The following is a 12,975-nucleotide window of genomic DNA, read 5'->3' on the forward strand; positions in this document are numbered from 1 at the left end:
ACCCAATAAACTTCAGTAGTCTAAAAAATGCCTTTTTATTGTAGTATCAAATATTAATGGCAGCTAAACGAAATTTATCAGATAACTTAGATCCTTACCAAGCTTTTTGGCAGTATATTCTATGAACTGCTAAGCTTGCAGTCATATATGCATCTGGTATCAATATTTTACTCACAGTGCAATGCTAGTTTCATGGACACACCCTTTCTTACAGTCAAGCTGTTTTGTGAGATAATACACTGTATACAGTACGCACACATTGGTCAAGCCTGTGGGTTTGATACAAGGTTGTGAACTACTACTGACTGCATGCTGCCTACAATGCTTCATTTACACTTAAAACCTACACCACTAAACTCGAACCAGATCATATACTTGCTGTCATTTGCATGGAAAAAAAGTGTGGCACTTAAAAGCCACATCTTTGAAGGATAACTGTCTCAGTGAAGAATACCCTTAGAATAGCAACCTTGTATGGCTTTGTTGTATCATTCAATCTGAAGTGCTTAATTATATACTTCTGCCTATATATGGTCACTCAACAATAGTATGATTTGCTAATCCTATTAATTGTGAATTCTGCTAGTATACTTAGAAACTTCTGCTAATTCCACAGAAGTCTCTTAGTGGTTAAGAGCCTGTTGTTTTGATTGACCTTCTAAGACATCTTCTAACTGATGAATGCATGATATCAACATTTAAGTGCAATTCCCAGAATGTAGTCTTAATGTCACAGCTATAGCTAGTATATGGCTGCATGTGTACCTATATATATTACAGAGCAGTAGCAGTGTATAGCTACCTAACTGTCTTGAGTGATGTTTGGTTTGTTCCTCATAGTGCTTCTGGCTATTAGTCAGTCAGCAATTGCAAGAGTGTTACGGGACCCTGATGGTGAGTTCATATTTGCAAGTGTGCTCCTGTGGCTGACTACTACTGCTGGTGTTACTGTTGGTACTATAATTCCTGTAGCTGGTGCACGCATGCCCTTGTGCAGTCACTAAACTTTCAAGTTGTTTGCAAATGTTTCCATGAATGCTATGTATACTGACAATAATACTACTGCTTCTGACTGTGTGATACTTCTTTCCTGTCGTTATTTTGCGGTTGTCTCTTTATTATAGTCTACACAAGTGCATGTCTTTTGGTATTTGTAAGTGTATGTATATATGGGTACAATGTATACATTTCAGTCAGGAACATTAATAATTTTGAAGAAGTGCTGCCGACAGTTATTCTACAGTCTGAAGGAACAACTCATGTGAGTCATCATGGCACCAACTACATACTGAATGAATAATGATCAATATAATTATGTGATGTGTGGATGAATAATACAGATCTTAGACTAAACACATTTATATGATCAACTTCATGTTTTACTATTACTAGCAAAAAGTGTATGTTACTGTATAGGGAAACCCACATGAATTGTGGATCAGGATTAATACTCCACGTCAGACTTTTGAACTACATTTGATGATGAACAGGTTATACAATGAGTACATTAATGTGCATACAAACTGTTGAGTGTTCTTTTCTAAAGGGATTTGCTGCCCCCAGACTACACTGATACATACATAGAAAATAACAGGATTGTATCTAATAAGGTAGCTAATAATAGCCAATATAATGAAACTACAAATGGCAGCACTATTATACAACCTGCAATTTTACATAGGAGGATTATGAGAACTGTTACTATTATGGAAGTGTGGTTGGGTTTCCTCATTGGTCAGCTTCCTTGAGTACTTGTCATGGATTAAGGTATATGAACCAATGTTATATGAAAGAATTCAAAGCCAGTGTTGGTTATAATAGTGTGCATGAGTGTCACATGCTTGAAAGCTTATAAGCTCCATAGCAATTACCATCACAGTCCATTATGTCTGAATAATATTTGTAGAAAAATAAGGGCTAAAGTAACTAGCTATATATATATATATATATATATATATATGTCGTGCGGCCCAAGAAGCCGGCGTGCCACCCGTGAGTATATTAACAGCAAGAAAGAAAACGCAATTTTCACACCTATGTAGCTCTGTGATCCCTTATCCGATTGGAACCAAATTTGCTAGAGAGGTGCCGGCCAGCAAGGGGAGTCTACACACCAAATTTGAAGAAAATCGCTCCAGCCATTTCCGAGATACGAGCGAACAAAATTTCGTTTTAATTTCTTCGTTTTTTTTTCTTCTTCTACTTCTTCATTTCGCACATTTCGCAAAATCCGCATTAAAACACGAATGCGTGCTCGGATCGGACTGCAATTTGGCACACTTAAAGGGCTAATTAAGGCGGATCTCTGTACCAACTTTGGTAGGAATCCGATGAACATTCACGGAGTTATGACCGATTATTTGCGTAAAATAAGGTCGAAGGTCTGTCACGCCTACAGGGTAAACTCCTTTGAGGAATCAGTTGAAAATTGCTATGTAGATGGAGCAACCATCGTAGGAGTGCCTTTTTGTGGTTTGAAAGGAATCGGGATAAAGACCACGGAGATATGACACAAAATCCGACCTGTGTCAAAATTACGCGATCGATTTTTTTGAATAAAAATACTATAGTTTTCGTGTCTATCAGGCAAACCGCTTAGAGCAATGAGCTGAAAATCAGTATGTAGCTGGAATAATCATCATAGAAAATCCTTGCAGTAGTACAGAAGAATCGGATTACAAACCACTGAGTTATGATTCGAAAGGCAACTACGTGTAGCAAATGCGAGATCGAGATACTCTAATAGAACAGTCACCCTAATAGAGCATTCAGCTACGTTTATAACTTACTCCATTACAGAATCATATTACATTGCAGGATATTCTGTACGGAATTCAGCTACAAACAGTTAATCTGATAGACAATTCAGCTACATGCAAGTCACCCTGTAGAGAGTTCATCTAGAAACAAGTCACCCTGTATCAGCTAGAAGAAGTCACCTTGTAGAGAATTCAGCTACAAAGAAATCACCATGTAGAGAGTTTAGCTGCAAACAAATCACCCAGTAGAAAGTTCAGCTATGAACAGATCACCCTGTTGAGAGTTCAGTTAGAAACAAGTCATCCTGTAGAGAGATCACCTAGAAGTATCACCTTGTAGAGAGTTCAGCTACAAACAAATCACCTGTAGAGAGTTCAGCTACAAACAAATCGCCCTGTAGATAGATCAGCTAGAAGAAGTTACTTGTAGGGAGTTCAGCTACAAAGAAATCACCCTGTAGAGAGTTCAGCTACAAAGAAATCACCATGTAGAGAGTTCAGCTGCAAACAAGTCATCCTGTAGAGAGTTCAGCTATGAAAAGATCACACTGTAGAGAGTTCAGCTAGAAGAAGTCACCTTTTAGAGAGTTCAGCTACAAAGCAACCACCATGTAGAGAGTTCAGCTGCAAACACATCACCCTGTAGAGAATTCAGCTACAAACAAGTCGTCCTGTAGAGAGACCAGCTAGTAACAAGTCACCCTGTAGACAGATCAGCTAGAAGAAGTTACCTTGTAGAGAGTTCAGCTGCAAACAAATCACCCTGTAGAGAATTCAACTACAAACAGATAACCCTGCAGAGAGTTCAGCTAGAGTCAAGTCACCCTGTAGAGAGAATCCTGTAAAGAGTTCATCTACGTACAAGCAGATCACCCTGTAGAGATTTCAGCTACATTTCAAGTCACCCAATAGAGAGATCAGCTGCAAATTATCCTGTGGGGATTAATTGACATGTAATAAATATATGCTCTCGTTTTATATTATGAACTCTTGATGTATGCATTATATATATAATTTGTACATTTACTGATAGAATCAGAATGGGTTAAAGTGTTTATAAAATCTGCTTCATCTTTTTCTTTTTCCTGTGGTAAAGAAAAATATATAGGTTAAAAAGCCCCAAAGCTGGACATAGGCCATCTTTGGGGTATACAAATACAAAAAGAAGTGAAATCTAATCAAACACAGCCAAGCTGTAAAAAAAGGAGTGCGGCCCTTGAAAAGGCTATAATGAAAAAAGATGTGAAATCCAAGGTGGCGGCCAAGAAATGGCTGTGATGGTAGGTTAATGGTAAAAATTTTAATAACAACAATTCAGGTGAATTTTGTGCCAATTGACCAAGCGGCACCAAATTCACCTGAATTGTTGTTATTAAAATTTTTACCATTAACCTACCATCACAGCCATTTCTTGGCCGCCACCTTGGATTTCACATCTTTTTTCACCATAGCCTTTTCAAGGGCCGCACACCTTTTTTTACAGCTTGGCTGTTTTTGATTAGATATATATATATCTGCAAAATAAACAGTAGCTAAACACAATTAAGAATAGAGGTGTTTTGGATTACAGAGGTCTTGAGGTTTCTTCCGTATATTTTTAGCTTAGTATTTCCATGTTATGGATAATGCCCTGTCTCTAACAGTTAGTGTGTTGATAACTTTATTATAGATAGCCTACACATGGTACAGTTTAACCTTGCAGTTAACTGATAAAGTGTCCACTGACATAATTATGTAGATTTGTAGATATATGGGATAGTATTATAGTGGCTACTTATATTACACTTTAGGGGTGCCTTTGGTGACTTTAGTCACATGAAATGCTTGTACCATATCGATCCTATTGAAAGTATTAGTGACCAGGTGAGGAATACTGATAATGTTCACTTCACTACACCTGGCTACAGATACAACAAGCTCATACTGTTTATAGAGATGGATCATGTGGTAGGTGGTTATATGAAGGAACCGTCTTGCCATATGTAGTTATACATTAGGTTATGAGGACGCCCATAAAGACACTTCTCACAACTTCATGAAAGTCAGTGTCTCCAATATACCTGTTAGTACAGTATTGTATTATATACATGCAGTTGGATGCTCCAACTGTAACACGTATAGTGGAATGGGTGGTTGTCAACGACCATGAACAGGTAAACACTGTAGTATCTGCTGGCACGTGGTGTGTGTATGCATGCATTCTCTGTTTGTCTTATATATAGTATGTTGCTCAAGGAAGTAATGTCTCACAAGCATCTGATTATGCCAGAGGGGTAGCTAACTTTGTTGCTATGGTTTGTGATAGTTATAATTACTAAATATTGTTTAGTATACAAAATTATACAGATGTATGCCAAGCTCAACATAACTGTAATACTTATTGGTGTACAAACTTGGAGTTCTCAGGATTTAATTCCATTAAGTACAAATCCTACGGATGATGTAATCAAGTTTGCAAATTATCGTTCATCACTGATGCATATATACCCTACTCATGATAGTGCCATGTTGATAACGTTAGCAATTATAAATCATTGTATGCTGTTGGAGTAAAATGTGCCTTTACAGTGGTATTAACTTCTCTGAACCCATAGTAGGGATATCTCATTTTGGGTCCATGTGCTATGACTATGCAGTTGGTATAGTACAAGCCAGTGGACTATCTACAGCTGTTGTGGGTTCTATAGCTGCCCATGAGTTGGGCCACATTTTCGGTATACAACAAGATGAGGGACGTAAGTTATTATATTTAGCTTGCACAACTTTGTGAAAGCCTGTTTGTAGGCAAATGCATCTGCACCTCACCAAGTGGCCATTGTATAATGGAAGATTCTGCTCCTTTGTAAGTTGAAAACCTGGGTACCAGTATACTAACACTAGCTTAATTTATCATGTGAATTATTCCCATTTAAAGGACTCCACCATCAACTACCTGGTCTAATTGTAGTGTCAGTGATCTCCAGATAGGTTATGACCAAGATGCTTACTGGTGCTTGTTCAAAGTACCAAATCCGATGGTGAGCAAGTAATGTAGATTCTCTGGAAAATAGTTGTGTATGTGCATGTGTATGTGTGTGTCACTTCTTAAAGTTGTGTGTTGTTATACATTATCTCTTTAATCATTTTCATACTTTTGTATGTATAATCATCTTACAGGAGGCTACACACGTAAAGAGTGATGAGAGAGTGCAGTACTCCATCTGATCCTGAGCAACTATATTGATCTATCCCCAAATTAGAGTAGTCCGTAGATACAATACAGTAGCAGTATATAGTTAGGGTTACTGACTTCACATTTTTGTTTCATTGCATATCAATCAATTGGGGACATTTCAGCAAAAAGAATCAAACTTTATCCTATAATAATTACACAATGTACACACATGATGCATGCTCATGTGTACACATTTTCATCTCTGTTCGCTGCTATGACTGAGTATGGATCAAAGTCACAATCTTCATCCTCACCAAAATCCTCATGAGAAAGATAGCCCCCCTCCTCCTCCACCCCCTCCCCCCCTCCTTAAACAAATTTTAAACTATAGGTATGCTGAGGCAATGCCAGTAAATTAAAGTAAACTACAGTTACTTATTATAATATCGAAGTGAATAGCTATATAATGCACTGATCAATGTATTGCCCCCCTTGGGTATATATATATATGGGGCTATGGTGGATATTTGACACAGCCGAATGTCAAATTCCCCATAGTAGGGCAAACCTATCATGTCAAATCCCCACTATTGGCCAACCAGTTGCAACACGGTGATTAGAAAGTTACAATAAAAATATTTTGGCGTTTAATGAACGATTGTCAAATGCCCCATAGTGGGGCAGCAGGTTCATGTCAATTCCCCCTGTAAAGCCCAGCTAAAATCGGTGCTCATGATCACCATCATTAATTGTAACTTCAAGTAAGGTAGCATCTCCAAAGTGTTTGTGAAACAGTTGAGTCAGAAGCAGACCCTCTCAGTTAGGTTAATGTATAAACTTTGCTTATGTAAATTCTTTTCCTGGATACACCACTGACAGTACTTATGATGTGAATCCATTTAGCACTTCCACTTCCTTCAGATGTAAGTGAGGGTCAATACTGCTCATCCAGTTGGCCCACCAACCCAAATAGAAATTTAAAAAAATCTGGTGGGAATCAAGTCAGAGCTATAATCATAGTCATTCTGGTACAATGTCCACAAGTTCCAATCTTTGTTAGTTAGTTCTTTATTCATAGCATCATTATATAGGATGTTACCAACAGAAGAATTGTTTGCAAGAGAAATAAACGAGTAGCTACAAGTACCCAATTATTTTAACATGCATAATCAATGATCGATATGTGGGTGTGGCTCCATGTAAGTTTAACCTAGGCAGCTGTAACAACCCATAAGTGGACATGATACTATGTAGACAGTACACTGTGAAAAAGGTGGGATATAATAATGGTATCCAGTGGCTTATTGAATACTCCTAGGCTATGGGTAAACACCTCGAACAGGCTCTGCCTTCTGTGTACACCCTCCAGTGCCTAACTGGTAAAGTAGATAATAACAATAACAATAACAACAAATAAGCCTTAATATAAATCCTGTATTATACTCATCTTACACTTTAGTATAATGCATACTATACTATTGCATGTATGGTTTCAGTTTATTTACCACAATACTTGAAATAGCTTATATCTGATATAATGCCCACACTATACCATCACATATATTATATGGTTTCAGTATGTTTAACACATTAACTAAAGCCTTATGTGGGATTGTTAGTATAATACAGGTTATACCAAGCTTTTTTGTATTCAATAAGCCACTGGAAATACCATCTTATATTCCTCTTTTTCACAGTGGTAGCATACAATGTGGGTGTAGCTCATGTTAAGCTTGACAAGGTGACCTCCAAGTAAATTACCTATAGGTATGAAAAGTAGGTGTACTTTGAAATTTCAAATGACAAAATTAACAGTATCTGAGAACTGAGCTATGATAAACCTCATAACTTTCGTTTCTATCTCCCACATTCTTTTTGGTTGGACAACAAGAGATACATACGGTGATACCACAAAGCATCCAAAATAGTTGTCACAACAAAGGACTATAATTAATATAAGTGAATATAAATAAATTTTTTATGGCTGTCAGACACACATTACTAAGTGAAAGGACAAGATGTCAAGTACAATCAGGAAAGTAACTAAAATATTTCTGCTTATACACGTTTGTTAAACAGGTTTACCATAGGTTAAATACTTGTAGCAAATAACTTGCTCTACATCTTCTACACAGCATTAAGGTGTGGATTTTTATATTCAGTCACAGTACTAGTTATATATCTTACTGTTTGTAGTAAGTAAGTCACTCTCAATTACAAATACTACTCATTCACTGCTGGATAATACAGGTGCACCAACAATCAAAGCTGTAGGGATTGGAAATACTCTGTATCGGCCTTCTTTAGATTATGATCTTGTGATAGACTAGCTTATTAGATACAGACATAGGCAAGGTGGAACAGTGTGCAATGAGGTGGGCATAAGTACAAAACAGCAAAAGTACAACTGGATGCACTCGAGTAATAAGAATAAACCATCTGCTATGTAATTATAACAATATATTGACCATAGCCCATCAACAAATAGTTGTGCTTTCCAATACATCACGACATACCATTGTCAGTACTTAGATCATGTCTTATGTCATTGTCTTTACCCACAAGTGCTCAGTCTAGTAATGACTATTGATCATGAGTTACCATCTTTGTTCCTGTCTCAAATTCATCGCAGTCATCTCAACTGCATGTGATCGACTCACTCTTGTTTAGATGTTGGCTTTGTGAAAGCCAGTTGCTTGTGATCTTGAAGTGAATCCAACTACAAATTAAGAACACCACACTCAATACACATGTGATAACAGATCATCACACAAAGTGATGACTACATCATTCCATACATGTAGTAATAACCCCCCCCCCCCCCCCCCCCCAAAAACACCTTTGCTGTAAAAAAAGGCGCGTCCAAGAAACTACAAGTATCTGTAACCCCATGTAAAAACAGATAAGCTGTAGAAAAACACTCCATGAAATTAATGGGTAACTGAAAGAGCTGATATCTAGAGCGGCCAAGAATCAATAATGTTACTACAACTGACTATGATTACTAAAGAATATCTTGGCTGTAAAACAGGCAAATAAAAGTAACTGCCAACCAAAATAGCTGATATCTGAAGCGGCCAAGAATAAAAGCTAGGTTGATTCAACTTACTACAATTTTTAATTTGCAACATTGAATCTTAATCATTCAAATGTGTTCTATACATTCACTCTAGCTACATCCTAAATTAATTCTTTGTAACTCTAATTGGCTGGTAATTTGGCCGCCTTTTTCAATAGTCAGAGTAAAGAAAAAAAGGCGGCCAAATTACCAGCCAATTAGAGTTACAAAGAATTAATTTAGGATGTAGCTAGAGTGAATGTATAGAACACAGCAACTGAGATCAAGTGAATTTCTGGATTGTTGACAAGGTGCATGGACCAAACACCAAATAACCATGGCTCTCTTATCATTTGCCACTTACATCATCGGAAGTTCTGGAACTTTGGCTGCAGGTGGAATAAGTCAGTAAGCAAACCTATGTCAGATATCGATGTTTGTATGAAAAAGTACTCATTCACACGTACTGGTCTGAATTTATGTACGGTGAAACCTGTGTCTCTGTGTAACAATGTCAACTGTTTAAACGAATGAAATCCCCAAATATGCCATTTGTGTAAAAAGTGACAAATTTTAAGTGTATTGCATTTAATACCCTCCTATCAGTTTTTGCAGGCAATCTATATAGTCATAGTGATTCACCCACTAACAGTGGAGTGGATGTGGTCATGATACTTAACTCAGAATCTTATTAGTATTGTGAATTTCATATCAGTTTACATACATACAGAGGAATTGTATTGTATGTTCTTTCTCTATAGTGCTCAATTGGGACACCAAAGTTGTCGTGAATTTGTAAATATTTGTACTATCTCATATGATGGTAACAAATACCCAGGTAAGTTTGCATGTTGTGCTTATAGTTTGACAGGTCTCCTCGTGTTCATGTTTACGTAGTTAGGTACCAAACATTTACGTTACCTCTGTTGCACCAGATTCACTTAGCCTTGAAGAAAATTTTTTGTACGTTTAATTCAGCACCTGCTTGTTCTTTTACAGGGCTCACATGGTCTTGTGTCATCAGGCAGCATCCAAGAAATCGTGTATGTTAATTTACTGTAATCACAGATCATCACACAAAGTGATGACTACATCATTCCATACATGTAGTAATAATAACCAAGAGTAAATAATGGAGAAGTCCATTATTAATTTTACTCTTGCTATTATAGCACAATTAACATAAAACTAGTCACCATCTTTGTAGGGCTAAGTGGCAAATGTTGGGAAACGTTATATTTCCTATTGTGACGGTGCTATATGACTGAAATACTGTACATATCAGTCTGTAAGAACTTAGTTTTTACGACAATAACACGATTTATGCCTTCATATTTCTTTCTGATAAGTAACAAGACAACACACAATCAAAAGCACAGCTGCTTGTTCAGCATGGTGTAGTTACTACACCAATAGCTCCTGCAGAACCATCTGCAACTTGTATTAAAATTTAATCAAGCGAATCAATTTAAGCAGTAAAGAGCACAAAACAAGCGATCGAGGTCCCATAATTATTCAGATGAGATCAAACATCTTGATCCCAGTCACAGAATGTTTTACAGGACCATATTATAATATATTCCTGTATGCAAACATTAACATAGCAAACCGCAATCTCACCCAAAAGCCTCTGTACAAAAGTGCCCACACTATCGGCCGTTGTTTTGTGCTTTGACGTCATTGCAGATAAGGTCCATTCTTTTTGCTTCATAACAATGCCTCTATATGTTGAACTCAAACCCACAATGCAAAACTTTAAGCAGCTTCATATAAATAATAAAAGGAAACTGATACTTTGTAACTGCCTCAGCATTAACGGTAGTTGTGGTCAGGGCAATAATATGTGATATATAACTCTGTGGTTTCCTTTGATCTGTGGTGTAAAAGTGGTATATAAGAATTCACACTGACTGTAAATATAAGTGATTAAGTACCAGCACAAGCACAAATGCTGCACAGTAACAAATACTTGTAATCACTTCAAAACACTTAAACAAGTCCAGTGTATACGTATTAAAGTGCTTATAAGTAAATTATACACACAAGCTTGGAGGATCAAGTGCAAGTGTAATATAGCTGTATCAGGTAAATCCACTTGTGCCCATTACCTCACAGTCATGAATAGTGTAATTAGCTACAGTAAATACAGTACAGTTGCAGTAGAATTACAAATACTTAATGAAATAGAAACATGCAGTCAAAACCATCACAAGTACTAATCACACATGTCAATCAAAATTAATATCAAGTGTATAATGCAACGACTACATTGCAATATGTTCAGTACCAAAGTGGGAAAAGATCTGTGTTTTGTTCCCAAAGTACATCTCTTGAAAAACCATACCAAGCATCGCCATATTTGTAGTGACCGTCACTAAACAATCTTCTGTTCCAAAATATTTTCTTCAGTGTGGAATTAAATTTCTCCACATTGGCATCCATAACTGAAATGTGTAAATGTAATGTTATCAGCTTGGGAGAGTTGCTTACAAGAGCTGTTATACCATCAAATGTCAAACAACTCACAAACATAATTACATGTACTAGTCCACTGTGACCTGAAACTGAGGTCATAAAATCATCAGAAACATCAGTATCTGGTGAATAAATGTATAACTGTTGTAGATTGTGATTGTGAGATATAGTAAGTGACAGTTTTTGATAAGCCTTGTAACAATTGAAACTTACACATTTTAGCTCTCCTTACAGTTGTTGATTACATCCTGCACTATAGTGGATAGTCCATCATAGTATTGTACATAACAATAGTTTAGTGATGGAAAGTAGGATAACATCATCATATCTTTATTTGTAAAATATTTCCCACAACAGCAGTCACCACACTGGATTCCTCTGATTGTCAAACACTGTTTGTACAAACTAATCAACTTTACCTTGTTTGCAGCTTTTGATCTCAAAACACAATGCTCCATTGCTAAGTGGGTCAACTTCATATTACTGAATATTTCCCACAACAGGATATGATCCTCCACTAGTGAAAAACACATACCAAGTAAGTTTAGTCCTTGTAGCTTGTGACAGTGACTAGCAATAGCTTGCAGACCTTGTAGGTCTTTCAAACAATACGAGCAATTCTGCAAGTTGATTCTCTGAAGATTTGGACAGGCAATAGCTAACTGTTCCAAGTGATGAGAACGAAGTGATACACAGTTAGCAATATCAAAATGAGTAGCACAACTTAGATTTTCACAACTGACAATGTGTATAGAGTTTAGCTTATTCACAATGTGATCATTAGTTTGACACCTCACCATATACATTATCCTTCCATCATACTGACAATCAGTCATCACTATACTACATCATTGTGCAATATACTGAGTTTAACACCTGGAGTGGTCACTTGACCTGATCTTTCAAAGTGTAGCTGAATGTATGGAAGTGCAGGAGAAAAGTTTAAAGGTACTCTATCATCATACAACCTGAAAATAGCAGTGGTACAAGTAGGAATATTGATACGTTGAGTAGCATAATCAATAAGATTTAAACATTTGATCATATTGGATTGCTGTAATGTAATATAGACATTTAAAATTGATGGCCTTAACTCTACTTCTATCCACATGTTGAACAGCCATTTAAGTGTAAAATGATGATAAGGAGGTAAAATACTGTGAGTTCTTTCAACTGACCAGTTTTACAAAGTAATTGTTTAATTTGACTGTCATTTCCCACCTTTAACTCCAGTGTTTGTAGACATCCCATGTGATGGATTGTCTTTCTTAGTTGTTTACAATCTAACTTGGTTGATGGTAGACTAAGATGCTGTACATTACTACAATACTGCAGTATCTCTATCAGTGATGATGGTAGTCTATGGTTAGGAAAGGATAGTACTTTAATATGTTGTTCACACACCTTCAACACCTCCTTCACAGAGCATTCTTCACAACTGTCATTAAAAGTCCACACAAACTCCTTCCACAGTGAGGGTGTTCCTTCTATTACACAACTCAACCGTCTTGAAACATACCTCAGCTTTA

At 36.8% G+C, this 12,975-nt stretch overlaps 1 protein-coding gene across 1 annotated transcript; it reads left to right on the forward strand.

Annotated features, from left to right (window-relative positions):
- The first annotated feature begins 804 nt into the window (after nucleotides 1-804).
- LOC136242764 (disintegrin and metalloproteinase domain-containing protein 28-like) lies at nucleotides 805-6,114 on the forward strand. The gene is made up of 15 exons (XM_066034230.1): nucleotides 805-894; nucleotides 1,194-1,261; nucleotides 1,417-1,490; nucleotides 1,547-1,610; nucleotides 1,682-1,767; nucleotides 4,550-4,622; nucleotides 4,667-4,706; nucleotides 4,757-4,800; nucleotides 4,853-4,912; nucleotides 4,982-5,053; nucleotides 5,106-5,275; nucleotides 5,328-5,494; nucleotides 5,544-5,601; nucleotides 5,674-5,776; nucleotides 5,916-6,114. The coding sequence occupies exons 1-15, from the start codon at nucleotides 819-821 to the stop codon at nucleotides 5,961-5,963; spliced, it is 1,203 nt and encodes a 400-aa protein (XP_065890302.1). The 5' UTR covers nucleotides 805-818; the 3' UTR covers nucleotides 5,964-6,114.
- The last annotated feature ends 6,861 nt before the right edge of the window (nucleotides 6,115-12,975 follow it).

The sequence above is a fragment of the Dysidea avara genome, chromosome 2 (assembly GCF_963678975.1).
Source record: "Dysidea avara chromosome 2, odDysAvar1.4, whole genome shotgun sequence".
NCBI lineage: Eukaryota > Metazoa > Porifera > Demospongiae > Dictyoceratida > Dysideidae > Dysidea > Dysidea avara.